This window comes from Maniola hyperantus, chromosome 24 (genome assembly GCF_902806685.2).
Source record: "Maniola hyperantus chromosome 24, iAphHyp1.2, whole genome shotgun sequence".
Classification (NCBI taxonomy): Eukaryota; Metazoa; Arthropoda; class Insecta; order Lepidoptera; family Nymphalidae; genus Maniola; species Maniola hyperantus.
The window spans coordinates 2,065,572-2,089,193 of NC_048559.1; the positions used below are offsets into that span (position 1 = coordinate 2,065,572).

The window sequence follows — 23,622 nt, forward strand, 5'->3', positions numbered from 1 at the left end:
TCTTGGCCAGCGTGGTAGACTATGGTCAAAACCCTTCTCACTCTGAGAGGAGACCGGGCTCTATAGTGGGCTGGCGATGGGTTGCTCATGAGTCATGAATCATGATGTTAAGATATTTTCTTTTACCTCTGGGGACACTTAGTTCAACGAAATAATACCTTTACTTAAGCAAAACTTTTTAGATAGGAATGGGGTCCTAAAACCTCCGCTATTGTTTCAAATCCGAGCCCGCTACTATACCAATGTTACCCGTTTCTATTGTAGCTGTCAACAGGAGCTGTCACAAATGTTAACAACATTTGGCAACATTGAAATAAAATTTGCTGTCGTGCGTGAAGTTTGTAGCATGTGATGTTTCGTGAAAAGTTAATTTTTTGCGAATAATTTAGAAAAATATTGGACTGTGCTGTGCCTGAATGTGTTAGAAATATTATAGTTAGTGCGCCAAAATTAGTGTTTAGTGTATAAAGTGTTATTGCTTCGGAATACAAATACATGGATAAAGCCGTCACTTAGGGTTGGTTAAGGTTAGTGCTTTTTCCGTCTGTTGTTTTCTTAAAATAGATTTCAGTGCGGGTTGCAATGATATTTCAGTTTTGTTTGTGTAACGCCTTCATGTGACTTCTCAGTTTTTTCATGGGACCTTGAACTACAAACTTGTATCAGTATCTTGTATCTCGATATCAAGGTTAGGTTAACTAGCGCGCGTTTTATGTCACTCGCCTAATGTTTATTTTGCTTTACATAATAACTTCAAACGCACTATTCGAACATTAACTCGCATTAATTAACTTCTTTGTTGTTGATTTTAATTGATTATCTATTAATTTCGAAGTTGCAATGTCCGTTTTCGGACCTAACCTATATTCGGGATAGTACAGATTTTTTGTGTTAGTTTTTGTCTAAAATAACGGTCTGTCACTAAAAACAAGGCATTGAGGAAGTTCGAGGTATTCCAATTGCGTTTTTTGGCACAAATTCTGGGTTTAATAGCTTGTTTATGTCACATGATCAGTTATTTAATAGTCACTCTCAGTTTGACAGGTAAAACCGTGGTATCTCCAAAAGTTTGTCAGTATCACAATTATATCTCTTGATTGATAGCAAACAAATTCATAAATTGTACATTTCTGTTCATTTATTAGATAACTGGGTATCAATGTCATGAGTGAATTTTAAACAGTTAGGAATGGTAAATCTGGAAATGTCTTGTATGATTGTAATGTGAGTGTAATTCCAATAATCCTCACGTCCATACAAAAACAAAACCTTTATTACTGACTAGCTTATGCTCGTGATTTTGTCCATCTGGACTACACAAATATCAAACCTCTATTTCATTGCCTTAGGGATTGAATTTTCAAAAATCCTTTCTTAGAGGATGCCTATGTCATAATAGCTATCTGCATGCCGAATTTCAGCCCAATCCTTCCAGTAGTTTGAGCTGTGCATTGATAGATTAGTCAGTCAGTCAGTTAGCTTTTCCTTTTTTATATATATATAGATAGAAGATACACATCTACTTCTTTTTACATAGTAGCTGATGCCCGCGACTATGTCTGCATGGAATAAGGTTTTTGAAAATCTCATGGTCTTTATAGATCTATATATGCACGCAAAAAATCACGTCAATCCGTTGCACCGTTGCAACGTAATTGTAGGACAAACACACTTTAGCATTTAAAATAAGGGTACATATAAATGTCATCATGATTTTACATATTATTAGAAACAAAATGAAAATTTTCACAGTAACCAGGCAAAATTACCATAAACAATTTTATTATTCTTTGTCTTAAATTAAGTCAGTCATAGAAGTGGCCTTTAGGAACAAGGTCTTTGTAATTATATGTATCTTCAGACCAAATATTCAAACAAGCTTTTGACTCAATAGTTGTTTAATTGTTTGGCCAAAGTCTACCACATTGGCCACATGCAGATTGGCCCGTAAGATGATAAGTATAGTTGGTGACAGGTCGAGATGGCAATCAGGGTGGTGACGCTCCACACACCGGCATAGCCCTAAGGCCCGGTATCCACCTAAGCGGGACGGAGAGGAGATGTGTACAGTAAACCAATCCGATTTTTAAAAGATGACGTGATAATTTTTTCGCGTCATCTATTTTGAATCTGATTGGTCGATTGAACGCATCTACTCTCCTCTCCGCTTAGATGGATACTTGGCCTAACCCGGTGCGGGCGAGCGCGGGTGACGTCCCCCCGCCTCATACCTCATATTATATACGGGACAGGTCTAGATTGCAATCGGGGAGGGAACTAATGATTTAATGGGGAGGTAACGCCCTGCACACCTGCGCGAGCCCCGCGCTAACCCTCCCTAAGTATGTGTGACGTGTGGGTATGCAGGGCGTCCCCCGTCTCGTACTCTGATGGCCATCTCAACCTGTTACGGACTAAACATAATATTTATTTTTTTGAAAATTTCTATTAAATAATAAAAATAATTAATTCATGATTCTATGTACCTTTAACTAAGTATGTCCTCTTCTTAATAAACTTTCTTCATTATTTTTGTTGCTTTTTGGTTGTTTTACTATTTTTTTGTTGTTTATTTGCATATTTTTTTTGCAATGTCAAGCTGAATTTTATCAGCTGTTAATTGACATTTGACACATGGTTTGTTATTAGAAAATATTACAATAAAACCTTAAGCTAGCCTTATTGCGAGTGCTCGGCGCAATTTCGAAATACGTATAAACGGCCACCACAGCACTGTCTCGGCCGAGTGACATTTTACTGTCTCGCTTCACTACTCGGTAGGTGTAATCAGTGTTCGGTGTAAAGCTTTTCCAGGTTATCTTGAGCATTTTCCTGTAGATCCACATCTCAAAAGCGTGCAGGTTATTTGCTTCCTTCTTGAGAACCCAAGTTTCACCCAAGTATGTTATCACTCCACATTTTATAAATGGAACTAGCGACCCGCCTCGGCTTCGCATGGGTGCAACATAGATACTAATGTGGTGTCATTGTGTCATTGCCTCGGAAACTCTCAAATGAGAGGATTTTTTTCTGAGCTAATTCACATTACTTCAATTTCTCTAGGGATCTCTAATTTTTTGAGAATTAAACTATAGCTATAAACCTTACTCTTGAATCACTATCTATTGGTGAAAACCGCATTAATATCCGTTGCATAGTTTAAAAGATCTACGCGTTCTTACATACATACATACAGACGCGGGAAGCGACTGTATTTTATACTATGTAGAGAAGTGAATTTGTTTGTTTGTTGGTTTATTGGTTTGTCATTGTATGGTTCTGGGGTGGTATTCTAAATGTGAGCTATGTAGTAGGTTGTCCTTAAGAGAAGTAAGTTGCCTTCTCCCTCGCACATTCTAACATGTTCAATGATTGTGAAAGAATCAGTACACTTTTAAGTTTTAACAAATGTGACTCAACAAAGTCTTAAGCAATAATATTATGTTTATTTCAGACATATTTTTAGGGTTCCGTACCTCAATAGGAAAAACGGAACCCTTATAGGATCACTTTTTTGTGTCTGTCTGTCTGTCTGTCCGTCTGTCTGTCAAGAAACCTACAGGGTACTTCCCGTTGACCTAGAATCATGAAGTTTGGCAGGTAGGTACATCTTATAGCTGACATATAGGGAAAAATATGAAAACTGTGAATTTAGGGTTAGATCACACAAAAAAAAACTGAATTGTGGTCATGAACTAATAATTAGTATTTTCAACTTTCGAAGTGAGATAACTATATCAAGTGGGGTATCATATGAAAGGTCTTCCTGTACATTCTAAAACAGATACAGAACAGAAACAGAAACTAGACATTCTATTTTTATGCATCATAGTTTTTGAATTATCGTGCAAAATGTCGAAAAATACGACTGTACAGAACCCTCATTGTGCGAGCCTGACTCGCACTTGGCTGGTTTTTTATTGTAATATAAATGTTTTGACAAAAAAATGGGGATTAAAAAATACTACTGATATTACAGTAAAAATATGCCTAAAATGAACATAATTTTATTGTTTACGACTTAGCCAAGCTACATTTGTTAAAAATGTACTGAATTACTGATTCTTTCTCAATTATTGAAAATATTAAATTGTGCGAGAGAGAAGGAAACTTCGCTATTCACGGCACCTTAACTTATTTGTATTTGTTTTTCGATTTATACTTATACAAGTGCTTACGAAAGTCAGATCGGCATATTAAGAGCAAAGTAACATAACTATTCTCTTTCTATCTTTACAGTCATGGAGTCGCATATTCTAAATGTGTACCATCAGACCCCATACCGAAGTATAGGGCACAAGATTATGCGCTCGACGAGCGAGTCCCTATCTTCTGAGAGCAGTTGCAACCAGAATAGTCCAGAGTACTCGCAGAGTCAGCAAACAAATAGGTATGATGATGAAGGGGAGTATTGGGACCCTCAGGAGCGCCGTAAGGTTTGGAGTCAGAACCAGAATGTGAGTAGTACATTTTAGGTGGAGGTATAGTCCGCGCCAATTAAATAGTCGTTCTACAAGTTAACCGCAAGACGCGAGGGAGTGGAACACAACAGCCCGCTCGCCGCGTCGAACCCCGCGTTTGACATCTGCATTAGTGTGAGTGCTACATTCGTACACCACTATTCGTGTACTACGAGCGCGTCTAACAATACCTGCGCGAGCTCACACTTGCACTGTAGGTCAGACGCGACTATTTAACTGCCGGGCTATTAAAAATAAATTATTATGTTGAAGAATAAACAATAGATTCAATCGTGGTCAATCCCAATGGAGACTAGCCAATTATGTAGAAGATATTTGATTGTCCACACACTTGTGCACTATATCACAAACACACATATTTACATTTTTTACTTATTAAAATTAATTTACAGGTCAATATAACACAGTCTAACCTAGACACAAGTATAGATGAAGATGAAAACATAGAAGTACAGGAAATATCTATAGATGACAAGAATTCTGATTCTAATGACAATACAGATTTGCTAGAAGCAGACAACATGGAGGAAGACTCACTTGTGGAAGGTGACGATTATGATGTAATCCAAGTCTTTGCTGTCGACCCTGACTTAGACCTTGAAGCTTCATCAGATGAAGAACAGGAAGATTTTTGCATAAATGAAGATGCTAATAATTCTGATGACGGCGAATACTTAAATACTGCAGAAAAAGAAGAGCTTACTCGCGCTATATATGGAACAAAAGGCAGAACAAACAGTATATGCCAAGATAGCTTAGGAATTAACTTTGACGCACCAGTAGTTTCAAATGTCGATGAGTATTTCATTAAGGCCAATAACGAAAAACGTTTATTGGAGATCAAAGACGAACCGGTTGTCAAAGATGTAGACGAATACTTTATCAAAGATACAAAAGAGGATTTAAAGGTGCCAAGTGTTGAAAATTACTTAATCAATAAAACCAAATTGCCAAAAGACACTGACTTTCGGATATCAATGACCGTTCCAGACAAAATTTTCGCCGATGCTGATACTGTTGATCACAAAAAGCCAGAAACTGGAACTGAATATGTAGATCATGTGGCAGATGTATCAATCAATCAGTCTGATTTAGAAGTGCTTCCTAATATTGAAGAGTTGAAAAGATTTCTTCTTGAAGATATGTCTTATAAAAAACTGAGAAGTGCACAGAAACAATGTTCAGTCTCTCTCCCACATTCTCCCATGCATAATATTTGTATGGACATAGAAGCTAAAACATGTTTAAGTTTCGAAGATCTCAATTTGGATTTGTCCGATCTAACATTTGAAAATGATAAAGAAAAGTCAGGTACCAGTACTAAAAGTGACGATGTTCCTCGCACTTTGACAGAAGAAGACGTTAACAGTTTCCTGATAACGGACAATAAACCAGAGCCGAAAAAAATTGTTAAGGAAGAAGATGATTTGAGCCCTCAGGACATGGATATAGATAGACCGGTTGATGCGATCATTAGCAGTGTTGAACAAACTCCCATAATAATACCTGACATGAAATGCACTTCCACACCTATTCCAGAACCAAATGTTTTAGATTTCTGCATAGAAAAGCAAACTGTTAAGAAGGAGCCAGATATAAAAGTGGAGCCAGATGACTTTGTAGATGTAGAATCGTGTAATGATACTGTCATCCCTGTTTTGGAGGCAAACAATTTAAATTCTCTTCTTGAGCAATTTGAGGCAACTGAAAAATTTAACATAAAACCTAAAAAGCCTGGTAATGAGCCGAAAGTGAAAAGTTTGACAAGTGGGATGCGTTTGCAGGATGCGGGCGTTCAACTGAACAAGACTAAAATGCGTCAGATATTGGTAAGTACTGCGACATCAGTTTTAGGGTTTTCTCAGGTCCATTTGAAGAAAGCATTATCCTACTTTGACATTATTACAGATGCCGTCGACAGTTAATACGGTGATCAGACGATCGCCTAGCCCTGTTCACTCTGATCACGACTATTGCTCCTCGAAAAAGCGGCTCAGCCTTCCCAATCTAAAGGGTGGGCAAAGTCTGCTGAAACCAGAGGTTCTTTCAAGCAACAGCAGGATATTAAGCTCTAGACACAGGGCTTGTAAGAGTAAAAAAGTAGTGTATCATCTTAGTAGTGATGAAGAAGGTGAAGTTAGTGATGCTAAGAAAAATAAACTCATGTATAATCGCGCTAGTGATGATAGTGACATTAAATCGAGTAAGAAATCTAGTTTAAAGGTAACTGTTAAGCCGACAGTAAGTTCAAACCATCGTAAGAAACTATCACCTCCACATAGTGTATCGAACGATAGTGGTATTGATAAAAATAACGGTTCTGTGATTGCGAAAACTGCTTGTAAAGCAAGTGATACTCCTTGTAGTCAAAGTTCTAATGGTAGTATTAAGTTAACGATTAAAAATAAATCAGAAGTTATCATTAAAAACTGTGATGTTAAGGACAAACGTAAAGACACGGTTTCTGAAAAACATAGAAGTAGTAGTAAGTGTAATAGCACAAATAAATTATCTAACAATAAAAACAATTCTATTAAAAATGTTGAACCAGTAGATAGGAACAAAAATAAAGACGTGTTTAGTGTAGAGAAACATGCTAGTGAACAAATAAAGCAGGAAGTAAATTCGAATCCTGAACACTTTTATACGGCACTGTTTAGTAATAAGCAAGACGTTCAAGTTCCTCATTCAATACCATTGAAAACTGAGAAGACAGTTAATGAAGAAGACAGCAAAGTTGTTGCCGATGTACCCTCAAGACAAGACTTTGAGCAACCACAGAAAAAGAAAAAACTGAATCTCCAAGAATACAAATTAAGGCGAGACGGCAATTCAAATAATAGTTCCGCACAGGTCAGCCCAGAGTCAATATTTCCCGATATGCCGTGCAATCTTAACTTTGACAAGGACATCAAAAGCTCTAACATTATAAATACTAGTAACTCTTTACTCCCTAAAGAGCAAGTAAGTCCTGAAACGGAAAATATCATCTTTGATCCGATAAGAGAGGCTTCTCGGAAAATACTAATGAATTCTAAAAAGCACAAAGCCGAGGCTACGAGAAAAAGAGATGAAGATATCGTGATGAGTAAAATCCCAAAAATGGAAAACTTAGAGCTTCAGCCTCTCATTAGTGATGCAGAAATGATGAAAATTGTAGGAATGACTGCTGAAGTTCTACCTGTTCCAATAACGACTCCACCAGGACTTCAAGAAGAGAAAGTAAAATTGGCCACGAAACATCCTCCTACAGATTATGATGAAATGGTTTTGGTCAGCGTCGGAACCAATACAGAAGAAAGCGTTTTCAAACAATTGGAACAACAAAAGTCAACTGAGAGCAAGAAACGGAAATCGGAACCACCTCAAAACGAAAACAAATCAACCATTAATTTTAAAATAAAGAAATCCGATCATGTTTCGAAGCACAATGTTTTTGCTCCCGTCAAAGGCAACAGGCACAGTGCGGACGATAAAAACCATACTGATATCAAATTCAATAAAGCAAGACTCAAAGACATCACAGCTACATTGAAAAGTGTTGAGAAACAGGTAGACACAAAAATATCAAGTAACTCTCTATTTGCAAGTATCCAAGATGTTGTAATGAAAAAGACTCCAACTTCAAATGGGGAACAAAAATCCTCGAAACTTACTTCGCCAACTGAAAAACGTGAATTCAAATATGCAAAAGCAATAATATTTCGAGAGTACGATACTAAAATTGAACATGGTGAAGATAAAATTATACTTCATCTTGAAAAGAATAGAAGGAAGCCCGACGTTGCTTCGATATATATCCAAACTGAATCATCATCAGAAGTTATAGCCCTAACTAAGATAACTCAAAAAGCAAGCCCGAAAGAGCTGAGTACATCGCCGAGGAAAAGAAATGATAGTGATATGTCAATGTCAAGCGAAGATAGTCCAGTGCATGTTAAAAAAGTACAAACATCACCTAAATCAGACGAAAAAGTTGTAAGATCAAGACCTGATACTAATACAAGGCGAGAAATAATCAGACCACAGTCCAAAGAAAAGAGGTCTCGGTCAAGAGATCGATATGATGTGAAGTATAGACGCTCCAGATCACATTCTAGAGGGCATAGAAGGAAAAGATCACATAGTCGGAACAGATCGAGGTCTCGTGGACGTTTCCGGCGGTATAGAAGATCAGACTCTCCTTACAGAAGGAAAAGACGATCACGTACCAGATCACCGTATCGATCCAGACATTCACCCTCCGTTCGAAGAGACTACCGATCGAATAGGTCGCGATCAAGATCGAAACACACCGATCTGAATAGAACGAAAAGTCCTGTTAAGAAAAGGCCTAGTCCGCAATTCAGTGTAAATAACGAGAAGAAACCGGTCAAATCGTTAACGCCACCGTTACGAAAACCAACAGTTTCTGAAAGTTCAGAGTCGTCAACTTCTTCCAGGTATGTGCAGTATGTTAAAAAAATGTGTAGGTATGTGTCTTTTACTGCCGTACTCAGAGTCGCTAATCGTTACTTAAGATTGAGTTAAAACGATACAGATTTATCTCGTTTTAACTAAACTTCAGTAACGATTAAGCGACTCTGAGTACGGCAGTTAGTGGTATTTCTCACATAGATCTCACCCTTAGTCTCGACCATGACGCAGTCTACATTACGCACACAAGTGCGTTACCCTTATCGGTACACTCACTTATTTTACCAAGACTGAGCGGCCATCTTGAAATGGAACAACTGAATAACATAGTACTAGATATGCAGTGAAATACGACGAATGCAATGCTATAACATAAGTATAGTTGGGCCATTAGGAACGTCCGAACTGGGTCATAAATCATTTTTATCAGACATCTCGCTCGCACTTACAGGCCTTATGGAACTGGAACATGATGCTCTGGTGTAGTGTGTAACAATAAAAAAAAGAATTTGTCTATAGTTGATAACAGGTTACAAAGAGCGAGGGGAAGCAGTACAAAATTAGCTATAAGTCTCGCAAATTGCTATTGCGCTGGAACCATGTCTGTCAGCCGAAATAAAAATTATACCATCAGCTCGAAACTTCTGTCTAGTGCTGACGTCACTGAAATGGCGACCACGCGCATTAGCAATTTGCGGGACTTATATCATATTATAGTTATCCTTTTATCAATAACAACTTATGCGGCATTCTTACAACAACAATAGTCGTAATGATTTATGACGCTGTGCGCACATTCGTAATGGCTCAACTATAGGGCTAGGGGTGTTGCTGTTTTTAACTTCTTTTTTGTGTTCTTCCTTATTTTAAATGATGAGTACTTTAATTCTTTATTTGGATCTGAGAACCGCATGCACCAAAAGAATATATGTCTCAATACTTTTTCATGTTTGTAGTTCATCTTCGTCCAGTGGTTCGTCCGCGTCGTCTCACTCGCGCAAGTCTAAAAGTCCTGTGCGGAAGGAGGATAGCTATAGGAAAAAGGACTACCGGAGTTCTTACAGCTCGGAGGATAGGTATGCTTTATATTTAATTATCTTCCATAACTATACATCATCATCATCATTGTCAACTCATCTAATTATATTAAAGGAAAAGGTTACTGAGTGACTGATCTAACAACGCACAGCTAAAACTACTGGACGGATCTGACTGAAATTTGGCTTGCAGAAAGCTATTATGACGTAGGCTAAGAAAGGTTTTTTGAAAATTCAACTCCTAAGGGGTAAAATAGGGGTTTGAAATTTGTGTAGTGCACGCGAACGAAGTCGCGAGCATAAGCTAGTGTTAAGGCTCAACCCGAAATTCATTCAGGTAAAGCAGTGGGCATAAATAATGAAAAATATACATAGCTTTTTAGAGTTTCATATCTCCAGAGAAAAAGGAATCCTTGTAGGATCACTACCCCCACTAGGTCGACGGACGACATCAGACGAGTCGCAGAGAGCCGCTGGATCCAGGCGGCGCAAGACCGTGGCGTGTTGAAGTCCCTACAAGAGACCTATGTCCAGCAGTGGACGTCTATCGGTTGATGATGATGATGATGGTGATGATAGGATCACTTCATTGTCTGTCAGTTGTTTCAATCAAGACTTGTCAAAGGATCCAAAACCTATAAGGTTGACCTTGAATCATGAGGGCAGGTAGCAATGTCTCATAGCACAAGTAAAGGGAAAAATCTGATAACTGTTAAAGATTAGGTACAACACAAAAAAAACTAAAAAGTATTATTTTTTATACGATGGTACCGAACCCTTTGTGTGTGTATCCGACTTGCACTTGACTGGTTTAAAAAATAATCTATGAACATGAATCAAAAAGCAAGTAGTAAAAGCTCTGAATTTACTATTTCTAGGGAGAGTAACACGCCAGTGGAAGAGAGACGGATAGTATTCGTCGGGCGGTTAGAAAAGGACGTCACGAAGGCCGGGTTGCGTTCGCAGTTCGTCAAGTTTGGACCAGTCACTGAAGTGAGGTTGCATTCTAAGGAGGACGGGTAAGTAAAGTGGGAGAGGGACAGATAGTGTTCACATGGCGAATAGAGAAAGACGTCACGAAGGCCAGGTTGCGTTCGCAGTTCGTCAAGTTTGGACCAGTCACTGAAGTGAGGTTGCATTCTAAGGAGGACGGGTAAGTAAAGTGGGAGAGGGACAGATAGTGTTCACATGGCGAATAGAGAAAGACGTCACGAAGGCCAGGTTGCGTTCGCAGTTCGTCAAGTTTGGACCAGTCACTGAAGTGAGGCTGCATTCTAAAGATGATATGTAAGTAAAGTGGGAGTGATCCTACTGAGGAGAGAGTGAAGGGCATACAGATTTGTTTGTTTCAGCTGTTTTTTTTTAACTAAGCAAACTAAGCTTTTGCCCATAAATGTTTGTTGTTTTCGTTGTAGGTCCCGCTACGGTTTCGTGACGTTCCAAAGGCCCAAGGACGCGTGGTCGGCCGTGGAGGCGGCTAGTACGTTTCCACAGTACGACGTCGGGTTTGGCGGACGGAGAGCTTTCTGCCGGCAGAGCTATGCGGATCTTGGTAAGACATTTTTTAATTACTTATTTCTTGAATTATCGATATTTCGAGTCAGTTGCATGAGTCGTGATGCAACCGATTTTGATAACGCCTCGATGGCGCAAGTGTCACTGGGTAAATAAAATTGCATGCAGTGCAAACCGCAGTCAGGGTTTTTTCAAATATTTTTAAATTTCTTGTTACATTTTCATTATCAATGTTCTTGGCTAATATTCTTTTTTAGGGTTCCGTACCTCAAAAGGAAAAACGAAACCCTTATAGGATCACTTTGTTGTCTGTCTGTCTGTATGTCAAGATACCTACGGGGTACTCCCCGTTGACCTAGAATCATGAAATTTGGCAGGTAGGTAGGTCTGTAAAAATCTGAAAACCGTGAATTTAGGGATACATCACACAAAAAAATTAAATTGTGGTCATGAACTAATATTAGAGTTTTCAATTTTCAAAGTACGATCAAATGGGGTATCATATGAAAGAACTTTACCTGTGCATTCTAAAACAGATTTTTGTTTATTTTTATGCATCATAGTTTTTGATTTATCGTGCAAAATGTCGAAAAAATACGACTGTAGTACGGAGCCCTCGTTGCGCGAGCCTACCTCGCACTTGGCCGGTTTTTTTTTATGTTTAAGATGGCAGAAAGATGCAAGAATAGCCCAACTGGTCATACGCAATTCGGCACTGTTATTTGGATTTAATACTAACATTTTGTCTTCAACAGATGGTCTGGAAGCGAAATATACAGAGAGCACTTTCCACGGCCAACCGGCGCTGCCGGCGCGCAGAAACGACGACATGTCGTTCGAACAAATGTTGCTAGACATAAAAAAGAAACTAAACAAACGGAAAGGCGACAAAAGTCGCGACGACGCCACGGCTTGACGTTTACTCCATATTACCCCGTTCAGTGTAATAAAGTATGTGATATCGCTCGCGTTTGTTTATCTGTGCTTGTCAAAGTGACGTTTGATATCTGACACATGTCAGATGTGGTTAGTTTATCTGTGACAAAGTGAATCTACCATAGAGATAGAAATCTACTGTCGTGGTTAGCTCGCGGTACATTTATACAGCTATATCGTTTTAACGCCGTTTTATATGTGAAGTGTCGTTGCGCGTGACACCTGCTGCTCGATTGCGGAAAACCTGTATCAATTATTATTACAATCGCAATTGGGATGATGTCAAAAATAAATTATTTCTTAGGGATTACTAAATAAAGGGTCTTCCAAAATTCCTAAAATCCACGTCCGCTGTTAGTTTTAAGTTTGTCAACCATTTTAATTTTTAAACTATAGATTTAACTAAAAAAGTACGTCAAATTAAGTCAAACGAATTTCATACAAGCTTCCTGCTAAGCGACCGTTTTGACGTTTGATAAAAAGTCGCTGATTTGACTAGAAGTCATCATCCCTATTGTTGTGATTGGCTGAATTTACGATATTCTTGTTGCAACAATGGATTGTAGCCAATAGTGAGCGAGCGTCAACCAATAAGAGATGATTGCGATTGTGACATTGTAGCTGCCATTCTACCGCAAACGAGCTGCTGTTTTTTTTATCTATGCTTGTCAAAATGACATAGTGAAAAAAAATTATTGTCTGTTTCGTTGATAGCTGTCATATTTTACCTTTAGGCTGCTTTTCCACCAGAGATGTGCTATGCAGCATGCTGTAAGGAAGTCAAAGCCAGGCTAAGGAGCAGCGGGTAAGGCCCGGTATCCACCTAAGCGGAGAGGAGATGCGTTCAATCGACCAATGAGAAAATAGATGACGTGAAAAAATTATCACGTCATTTTTAAAAAATCTAATTGGTTTACTGTACACACCTCCTCTCCGCTCCGCTTAGGTGGATACAGGGCCTAAGATGTGCTATGAAGATGCGTGGCCGCGGCCGTAAGGAAGCTGTGCGCGGTAGATGCGCGACTCATGTGTCTACTGTAGGAGAGCATGGAGCAATGAAAATGATTGGTGTATCACCACACACATTCATAGTAACGTTGCATAGCACATCTCTGGTGGAAAAGCAGCTTTAAACTGGAATTCATAGTCAACATAGGGGCTCTTTTAGAAGACAATTCAGACGACATGTGTCATACACAACTTAATGCATTGCATAAAGGTTGAATATGACACATGTAGTTTGAATCGTCTAAAGAAGTTCCTATCTTGACTATGAATTCCAGTGTTAGGCTGCCTGTCCACTGGTGCGGAGCGGAGATGTGTTGAGCAAACCAATCAGATTGTCAGTAAATAACGTGATGATTTTATTCCGTCGTCTGACAGAACTGATTGGTCAACTATACACATCTCCGCTCCGCTCCGCATCAGTTGACAGGCAGCCTTAGCCTCTTTTAGGTCTAGAGCAGACCTGAGCGCATGTTAAATATTTATTTATCTGTGTCAAAAGTGACATTTGGATGTGAATGACAGCTGTCATTTTAACGGACATATATTATGTGCAATGAAAAATAGACTAAGGGCCAGCGTGTGCCAGACCTTAGTTATTTTTATAAAAACTGAAATGTCTGTATATTGTCCCCAACACTGAGAGGAACTTCTTCAAAGGGCAGAGAAATTTTCAGCTTTTATAAAATAACTAAGGTCTTGCACGCGCTGGCTCTCTCTCTAAAAGACATTACGTAGTGTTTTTTTTAATAGTTAAATTGTTTTGTACATTTTATTTAGTTTTTCGTCGTATTAATTTTTCTGTACATATTTTTTTTTAGTTTAGTCTAACGCTACCTCACAAAACGAAAAAAATGATTTGAATTTATAAAAAAAGAAGTCAGCAAGTCATTTTTTAAACCGTTTAGCCGTGTTGAGTTGTTCTGCTTTTTTGTAAAATAATTACTTTATAACTGCATCAATATGAATTAATTGTTATTAGCATGAAATTATGTTAAAAAAACTTTTATAAAGAAAAACTGTTTTAAAAAAATGTAAAAAATGGTAGGTAATAAATATGTGAAAAAATAAATGAGAAAAATTAAAATTAGATTAAGATTGAAATTAAAGACCGATTTTCATGTGTTATATACATAGACATACCTAATAAAACATTATTATAATAATGTAACAGCTGAGTATTGAAGTATATGTTGATACTTAAGTTTGTTTAAAAAATAAGTCTAATTTTTTTCTGTATAACACATAATCCATCCATATTAATATTATAAATGCGAAAGTGTGTCTGTCTGTCTGCTAGCGTTTCACGGCTCAAGTCTCAACCGTTCAAGCGATTTTGACGAAATTTGGTACAGAGATAGCTTGCATGAAAATTAAAGAGTTCCCACGGGATTTCAAAAACCTAAATCCACGCGGACGAAGTCGCGGGCATCATCTAGTATTATGTATGTCCAAAAAAGCAGCGTTACGGATGCTCTAAAGTATTTTTTTTATTCAGACACAAATTAAACCTTGACTGCAATCTCACATGGTGGTAAGTAACGATGCAATCTAAGATGGAAGCAGACTAACCTGAAATGGGTATGACAGTTTTTATTAAACCCATACCCCTTAAGTTTCTACACATCACCGTACCGGAACGCTAAATCGCGGCCGAAGCCTCCCACCAGACTAGACCAGAAATTATAAAATTCCAAACCCCTACCGGGAATCGAGTATAGCAGGCTCGGAATCGGACATTATGGCTTAAGCAATTTTTAAAGGGGATTTAAAGAGTTTGTCACTTTAGTATTCTGCTTTAAGTTATCACGATAAAAATGTTTTATTTTTAAATTTAAATAGAGGCTTACCAATTCATTGTATAATTATTGTAAGTTAATTACTAAGTTATTTAGACTTGTGGTCTAAAAATCAATTTTGAGTTACCTTATCTTAAACAATTTGAACATGAGCGTCAGCTGTATATTATTGTATAACTGCCGCACTTAGAGTCGCTTAATCGTTACTTAAATTTAGGTAAAACGAGACAGAGCTATATCTCTCACATAAATCTGTCTCGTTTCAACTCGATCTTAAGTAACGATTAGCGATTCTGTGGAAGAAATCGTCAACCTTACCAACTTAGCCTGCTGAAAAAAATTGTAATTATAAAAAATACCAACGTCAAAAACAAATATACTACGTCTTTGATTTACGATTGAACCTTTAAAAAAAAATGTTTATAATATTATAAAAAATAGCATAAGTGGACGGTGGTGAATGAAAAGTCAAATTGAGGAACATTTTTAAAAATAACTAATTAACTATAAAATTTTATATAATCAAAACGACTGAAAACTACTTACTTAATAATTGGCATGTTGGAAAATAGATGAGACGAGTTTATTGGCATTACATGTTTTTTATTTATCTATTTAACTGTAGTCTCTAACAGCGAGCAAACACGTCCGTTTCGTTTCGTTGTCTAAACTAGACTAAATAAAAATTGGTCATGTGACCTTAGCAGTCTTGTTATAAAACTCAAGTTTGTCTATATACCCAGCGCTCCAAGCGGAAACGTTGTGGAATTAAAATCGGTGATACTGAATTTTTGTCTTTAAATCAAAAAACTTTAGGTCCATTTTCCTATAACGTTATTATAACGTTGATGAGATGTAAAATCTGATACCGGCTTCCCACGGTGCGTGATATTGCGGACGGACGCGGACCAGCCCGCAACGACACGCCATGGGAAGAGTATCGTCCGTGGTCGTCGCGCGATGCGTGGCTGTCCGTGGTCGTCGGCCGTTCCTGATAATACGCAGAATCACGCACCGTGGGAAGCCAATTATACCAAGCACACTGTAGTCAAAACTAAAACGCTTCCAAAATCGTTAACGCCCGTGCCAAAATGAATTCTGTTCCTAATTATTTTTTTATAAATTTTTAATACAGTCTTTGTCTAGTATTTAGAATAATGTAATAGGCAGCTTAAAAGATTTTTTTGAATACATTTTAGTTTCGATAAAAATCGTGTTTTATCACATAAAAATTCGTATCAAAAATTCTCACCTTTGCTGTTTTTTTTTTAAGTTTTTAAAAATTCCCCCAAAAAATTTACATTTATTCTCGTATCTATGTGAAGTTCGCGACCAACATGTTGTTATGGCGTAAAAAATATATTTTTTGTTTTTATATTATATAAAAAAATTAAATAATGGGTCATGGTTTTGAATATTATCATTTATTGTATAAGTCCCGCAAATTGCTAAAGCGCGTGGCCGCCGTTTTAGTGACGTCAGCACTAGACTGAAGTTTCGAGCTGATGGTATTTTTTATTTCAGCTGACGTCATTTCGATGTTAATGAGATATGGTTCCAGCGCAATAGCAATTTGTGGGACTTATACTAGTTGGTAAATTAAATTAAAGACTAAAACTAAATTAAAGAATTTAAAATGTTAAATTTAAATCTCATTTGATTAAAATTATGTTGCAAAGATATTCTTTAAAAAAAAGAACTGACTTTTTCTGTAACAGATCGAAATGTTGCCAGGTATAAAAATATATATATTTCCCACTTTTAACAAAGACTGCTTCAATAATAGACTGGTTGTTAGATTTGTGTAGCTATATTTACAGTTTATTATATATTATTATTATTTGCAGTCATGTATATTTTAAGTCAATTGTGATTTGAAACTAGATGAAAAGAAAAACCGATACTAAAAAGAGACAAATTCATACATCTAGTGGATTTAGTTGGCGAGAGAATGAGAAAGAATACATTATAAGGTGTTCCTATTATTTCATGTACCTTCTTACTATATTTGTAGTGCGACAAGGCTCTTTTGGCACTTGAATGCCATTGACAGAGGGGCGCTGTTGGAGAACAAAGGCTAAAGACTATTCAAGCAAGAACAAAGCGGACACTTGACGGCAACGTTAGTTCCGATTTTCGCCACGAGCCTTGTCGCACTGTAGATTTTTTTTTCTGAAATCGTTTCTTATCGCTTTGGAATTAAATGAATTTTTCAGATCCTCACGGGTGTATGATCCTAACATTGTGAAGATTTTGTGTACACATAAAAAAGGTACAGTACAGGTACAGTAGATTTTTGATATGTAGATTTGTTCCATAAATTGGACATGTTTATTATTAAAATATTTTATTTTTTTGTGAACTAACTTGAACATCAATAAATGAATTTGCTTCCCAAAAAACTTGTTTAACTATAAATTTTAATAATGGTACTGATTCTGACGGCAACTTAATTTTAGAGTAGGTATTCGCTTCTTTTCTTACCAATGTAATATGAAAAGGATAGACCCTAATTTAATTTGGAACTGTCAAACCTCGTGACTTTAGGTGCCAGTTGTGAGCTAAATAATATGTTTAATTTAGTTTCTAAATGAAAATGGGTGTAGAAATTTTAGAATCACATCCGCAGCTGTTAATATATTAATTATGTTGTTGATAAAGGTAAGTAAGTACCTCTACCTAACATTTTTAATAACCAAACTTACAGTAGCCGGCAGAAAATATTGTACGTAGGTACATTTCGTAGAGCGTTGTCTCTGTCACTCATACCTACGCGACGTTTTATCGGCTTCAACTCAACGACAGAGACAACGCTCTACGTAAGTCGTAACCGCTATCTCTTTCTAAGTGTCGATGTACAATATTTCCTGCCGGATACGGACTATTTTAAAAATTCTTGCAAAGTTCATAATAGGTAATTACTATTTGTATCCAAAAAGCTCAATGCCATCTAGTCTTGTATTAGAAAACTATTAAATAGTTACGCCATCTTGTAACGTTTCCTTGAATGAGAAATTCTGCTACTCGACAAAAGATGTCGATGTGTGATTTAAAATAAAATATATATTGTAATATTTTTACCTACTACTGAATAAGAGATGGCGCTGTAATCCCCTCAGCTCTGTGCGATGAGTGGGCCTGTGCATCATACGAGCTACTCTATAAATTTTATTATGACGGTTTTACATTACAATAAAACCGATATTATGTGCCGAGAGGGAAAACATACAGCATTTATGTATGAAGAAGCAATTATGTACTCACCGCATATATGCGCGCTTCATCCATAAACATGTATATTCCTATGCAATAATGTAGTTTACCTTACCGGATATAGGCGCGCTAGTGTCTCACCCAGCAAGGCAGTGAGCCGCTGCCATCTTGGATGTCATAGTCTTCACCAGGAAGAAGTTCCTGCAATGCTGTATGTTTTCCCTCTCGGCACATAATATCGGTTTTATTGTAATGTAAAACCGTCATATTGATGTGCCTCCGGAAAACATACAGCATTTATGTATGAAGACGTGTTTGTTATCTGCTGGTGAAATGTATTACCCACAACGCTATGATGAATCAAAGGGAGTTAATCTGTCAATTGAATAACAAAAATATTAATCGTTAAGTTAGATCAAATAACCACGTCCCCTTCATTCATTGTCACCTATTAAAGTTATTGTTATTTCTAACCAGGGTTAATAAGTTAAAATATAATGTCTAAAAGACAAACAATTTAAATGATTTATGTCTGTAATTTTGATAAGGATTACTAAAACTCAAACCAGACCATATAATGATTATATTGAAAAATAAGCTTCAGTTATTTTGAGATCTCCTCCGGGCAATAATGATTTCAACAAGAGTGTCTGGTAATCTCCAGTTACCACGAGATACGAGTATATCGTCCATTGATTGGTTATCTGTCCCCAAAGAAACTACTGGGGATACAGGAATGCTGCCACATTGCTTAAGAACTGAACTGTTCCAGTGATCTATTACAGTACGTGATGCGGCTTCAGTTTCATTACAGTTGGTGATAAAAAGATTACAATATATTTAAATTCTTAACTTCATTCTGCTTGACCTATTTTCCTGTGTCAAAGACATACATGTAGTACTACTGTAGTATACTAGTACATTAATAGAGAATTATGTTTTCTGTTATACTATTATGTTTTGAAAGTGTCCATCCGTATTTATGTTAAGAGTGAGTGTCAGTCTTTGGGCCAAATAAAGTATATAATATATTTTTCCCGGTGACACAGACTTTCAGTTGTCAACCCTTCGTTCCAGGGCAACAATTGTCCATATAGGTTCGTCTAGATATCTCGGGAAGTGTGTGCTTAAATGAGAGCTTCTGTAGTTAGCGCTTGAGCTCTACCTTAAGGTCCTGTATGATAAATGGTTTAGTAATTTTGAGTTTAGCCACGTCAATAATTGCCTAGTGTCCACATGTGGATCATAGAAAGTTAACCGCCACCAGGTTTCGCACCAGTTTAACCATTTTTGATGTCTGGTAGGTAGGTAGGACAAAAATTGCTTCCAACAAGCACCTGTTCTTTACTTCTCGTATAGACTACTCCTTTATTTGGGCACCCATCCTCAATTTTTTCAGCTTCCGTGTAAATGTCTGGTGGACACTAATGTCGTGACATCTATCAGAGTCCCTGATAGGTTCTATAGTTCATTTGAGCTCTGCTTTCAAATCTTGAAGCCCAAAGGTCTTTCACGTGCCACATTTAAGTACACCCCAGCTGCACTTGTTCAAGTAAGTCAGTACTTTTGGCAATTAGTTTGGAGAAGAAAACACCCATGCTAAATTGATGTCTCAATGACCTGTTGAAAGCATCTATAACTTGCCGATCAATCTTTGCAGTCGATAAAGACATCACACCATCTTTATTCCCTACTACAGTAATCTGTTGTGCTGCAACCAAATCGATCTCGGACGGCGCTTGAGGGAAAAGATGACACTCTGTGGGAGGTTTTCCTCGTGACAGCCTTGAGCCAATAATGTAATCTGTTATGTGCGGGAGTTCGATTGTTAGAATCAGTAAAACCCACGACTTTGTTCATTAAAATGAACGTTAGAACGAACGAGTGAGTGAACGAATGAGTGTTCGATTGAACTAAGACTTGCGATTTTTACAGAGTTCTTGTGCTGTCTTCAATTGCCACTATAACTGCATAAAGTTCCTTCTATTGCTGTGCTATCATTTTTGATGCACTCACCAAGTTTCTGGCATTAATTTCCCGTTTAATTGGGCACTAAAAGCCAATCAGAGGCATTATTCGCCAAGCAGTGGATGGCAGGTTTTAGGTGTACATATTGGCAGCCTGAGACATGTGGTTCCGCGCCGCCATGTCATTCCCTGTTCCACGATTGTGGATTCAGCAGTCTAAAACATATTATCGAAACGTTTGAGGCGTATTTGGATCTGATCAGAATGTAGTCTGCTTCTGGGAGTTACTAAACTGGCGAAGTCTGACTGTCCTAGCAACCGTTGCATTTCGTGAAGAGTGATTTCAGATATTTTCAGTAATAATTCTCTCAAAGGTCTCGTTGATAGTTTTTTACTCTTTATTATGGGCAAGAACATTGAATTTTCTTATAGTCTGCCAACGAATACCCAGGTATTGTAGGTCTTGTGTGAGTGTTAGAATTGACTTTTAGTAATTGATCCCGATGTTGCTTAACTTCGGTGATCGGACGAGAACCGGTGTCTTCAACATGGTATGGACGTTGGCTTTTGGTAATTGATCCCCCTGCCCCGAAGTTCCAAGGACCTCACGCTTCCGCAGCGTGAAGGCATAACCTGGATTGGTCTTAGTTGACCAGAATTGCCAGCCCAGAAGTTCCAAGTGCCTCACGGCTTCCGCAGCCTGAAGACATAACTTGGATTGGTCTTGATTGACCAGAAGGAAGTCGTCTAGGTAGACTAGCACTCGACATTCCTTCGCATGCAAGGTTTCCGCAACCGAGCATGTTACAGGTGGGGCGCTGCCGCCAGACCCAAAAATTAGACAGGTTGTCCAACTTTTGTTGTAGAAAGCTACGAACCGGTATGACAAATCAGACGGGATAGTTTTGTTTCACAAATTTGTTTCGTTCTCGAGGGTCGAAAATCAGACGCATCGATCCAACGTTTTCCTTCCGCAGAAAAAGCTCGGGGATAAAACTGGGCATTTCCTTGTGAACCACTTCTACTAGTTTTGGTCCAGTAATTCTTGTGTCATTTAAGTCGTGACAGGTGACCAGGTTGCATGTTGCATTATTTGTTTTGTGGGCATTACCGGGGGTAGTTTCTTGTATTAGGGTATTCGAAATACCGTAATTGACATTTACAAAAACTGTTTGCACCAAAAGCTTGCCAACGATATTAGAATGTCATTACATAACCTGTAACATATTGTGTTGGATAGGTTTTTCAATTGTAGGCATTTATAGCTGTAATATTTATAAATATGGGCCACCAGGTGATTGCATAAACGCAGTGAGTGTTGCTTTATCCAAAAAGAACCTCGTCACTATTGTTAAAAGCCAATCCGGTATTTGACAACTAGTCAAATCCTATAAAGCGTTAAAACACACGCTCAGCACGCGAGGCCCCATGAAACACTGGCATGTGACGTCACAATGATTTGACGTACTTTTCCAGCTTAATCAATAATTTAAAATGGTTATCACACCCAAAACTAACAAAGGGTGCGGACCTCACATATCAGATATGTGAGGTCCGAGAGGCTTCCAGTGGAAGACCCTCCATTCAGCCATCACTGAGAAACCATTCACTTTTGACATATGCAAATACTGTATCCAAAATTTCCTTAGAGTATTTAAAATAAACATCTCCATGAAAATTCTGTCTGATATTCATCTCCTGCGCCTTACATAATATATTATGCTATACATTCGCCTGTTACCCAAACAATTTGTAAAGTTTGTTCTGATAATTTTAAGACAAAGATGATTTGCTGAATGTTATTTATTTATTTAACCATCTTTATTGCTAATCATTATATTCAAAAGAATAAAAATGCAGGAGATACTTAGACCAAAGGGCGACTTTATCATCTGAATGTTTCAGTCATTTATTAAAGGGGGTATCTGGATTCTTAACTGAGTTCTGTTTGGTATAATAAAGCATTGGTGGTAACGGCCATGATGTCATCAGTGGGGCCAAATAAGTGTTAGCTATTGTTTAGTGAGTACAGTTCTCTGTTATTTTCAGTTTACGAAACCCCTTTAAATGAGCAATTTAACCAATGTCTTGTTATAACCAACATCTCGCCACGTGGGCGAGATAAAATGTTATCATTCGATTCACTGGCGTAAAATTTAAATTGCACTCAATTAACTTTGTACATAAAATAAATAGATTCAATAACCGATTATAGGTAACCATTGGGACTTTTCCTCGCCAAAATTTGTATTAAAGAAACCTAGATCCAGATTTAGATTTCGGTGTCGGTGTCGACACGTTCGTCAACCAAATCGCCATTTGTTTAATTTGGTTTCTCAATTAGCATCCCATTTGCATTAGATACACAATATGGTAAATGCATTATAAGATATGTAAGAAAACTCACCTGGTTGTATAACGCATCGATCCGAGGATCGATCGTTACCTGGTAATTTCTCGCCGTTTCTCTCGGGAGTCACTCTCAATCCTGCTCGTTGCTTGAATCGCTGCTGGATGTCGAGGTATCCCCTTTTTCAAGAGCCCTCTCAGGCACCAATAAGCGCGAAACACCAGATCGATTAGCTTACGTAGCCTATCGACATTGTTCGCGCACGTGGGGTCCAACCAAAATGTCCCCACGGTAATATTACGAAATAATAAGAAAATATATATCATGATCACCGTATTATCACATTTATTGCACTTATTGAAAATAATTTTTTTGCAAAGGAAGACGGATTAACGATATAATTTTAGATTCGACGCGCACGCGGCGAAAGTACACAACGCTATGACATCCAAGATGGCAGCGGCTCACTGCCTTGCTGGGTGAGACACTAGCGCGCCTATATCCGGTAAGGTAAACTACATTATTGCATAGGAATATACATGTTTATGGATGAAGCGCGCATATATGCGGTGAGTACATAATTGCTTCTTCATACATAAATGCTGTATGTTTTCCGGAGGCACATCAATAAGTTATTTGAACTAGGGGAATTTATTTATAAAAAACGTAGTATCACATATACTTCCTCTTTACCGCTTTTAAACTTTTAATTTTACTTAATTTATTTTTACTTGATTGTTACCTACCTACCTTAATCATGAAAACACGGCTAACGTTCCATACATAATAATATTATTACTTAGGTAGGTACCTACCTGACGTAACGAAAATGAAATCAACTCACATACTAGGTAGGTAGTAGGTAGTAGGTAGTAGGTACTAAATACTTTCCAAATATTAAGG

At 37.7% G+C, this 23,622-nt stretch overlaps 1 protein-coding gene across 1 annotated transcript; it reads left to right on the forward strand.

Moving 5' to 3' along the window:
• Positions 1-321: 321 nt before the first annotated feature.
• Positions 322-12,761, forward strand: srl (spargel). Its single transcript, XM_034981522.2, has 8 exons — positions 322-527; positions 4,240-4,457; positions 4,874-6,310; positions 6,390-8,923; positions 9,854-9,973; positions 10,813-10,953; positions 11,350-11,486; positions 12,205-12,761. Exons 2-8 carry the CDS (start codon positions 4,242-4,244, stop codon positions 12,363-12,365), a joined length of 4,746 nt encoding a protein of 1,581 aa, XP_034837413.1. The 5' UTR covers positions 322-527; positions 4,240-4,241; the 3' UTR covers positions 12,366-12,761.
• Positions 12,762-23,622: the final 10,861 nt, after the last annotated feature.

Coding starts and splice junctions, on each gene's coding strand:
- srl (XM_034981522.2), top strand. CDS start 4,242: ATGGAGTCGCATATTCTAAATGTGTACCATCAGACCCCATACCGAAGT. Junction 6,311..6,389: donor CTAAAATGCGTCAGATATTG/GTAAGTACTGCG, acceptor ACATTATTACAG/ATGCCGTCGACAGTTAATAC. Junction 11,487..12,204: donor GCAGAGCTATGCGGATCTTG/GTAAGACATTTT, acceptor TGTCTTCAACAG/ATGGTCTGGAAGCGAAATAT.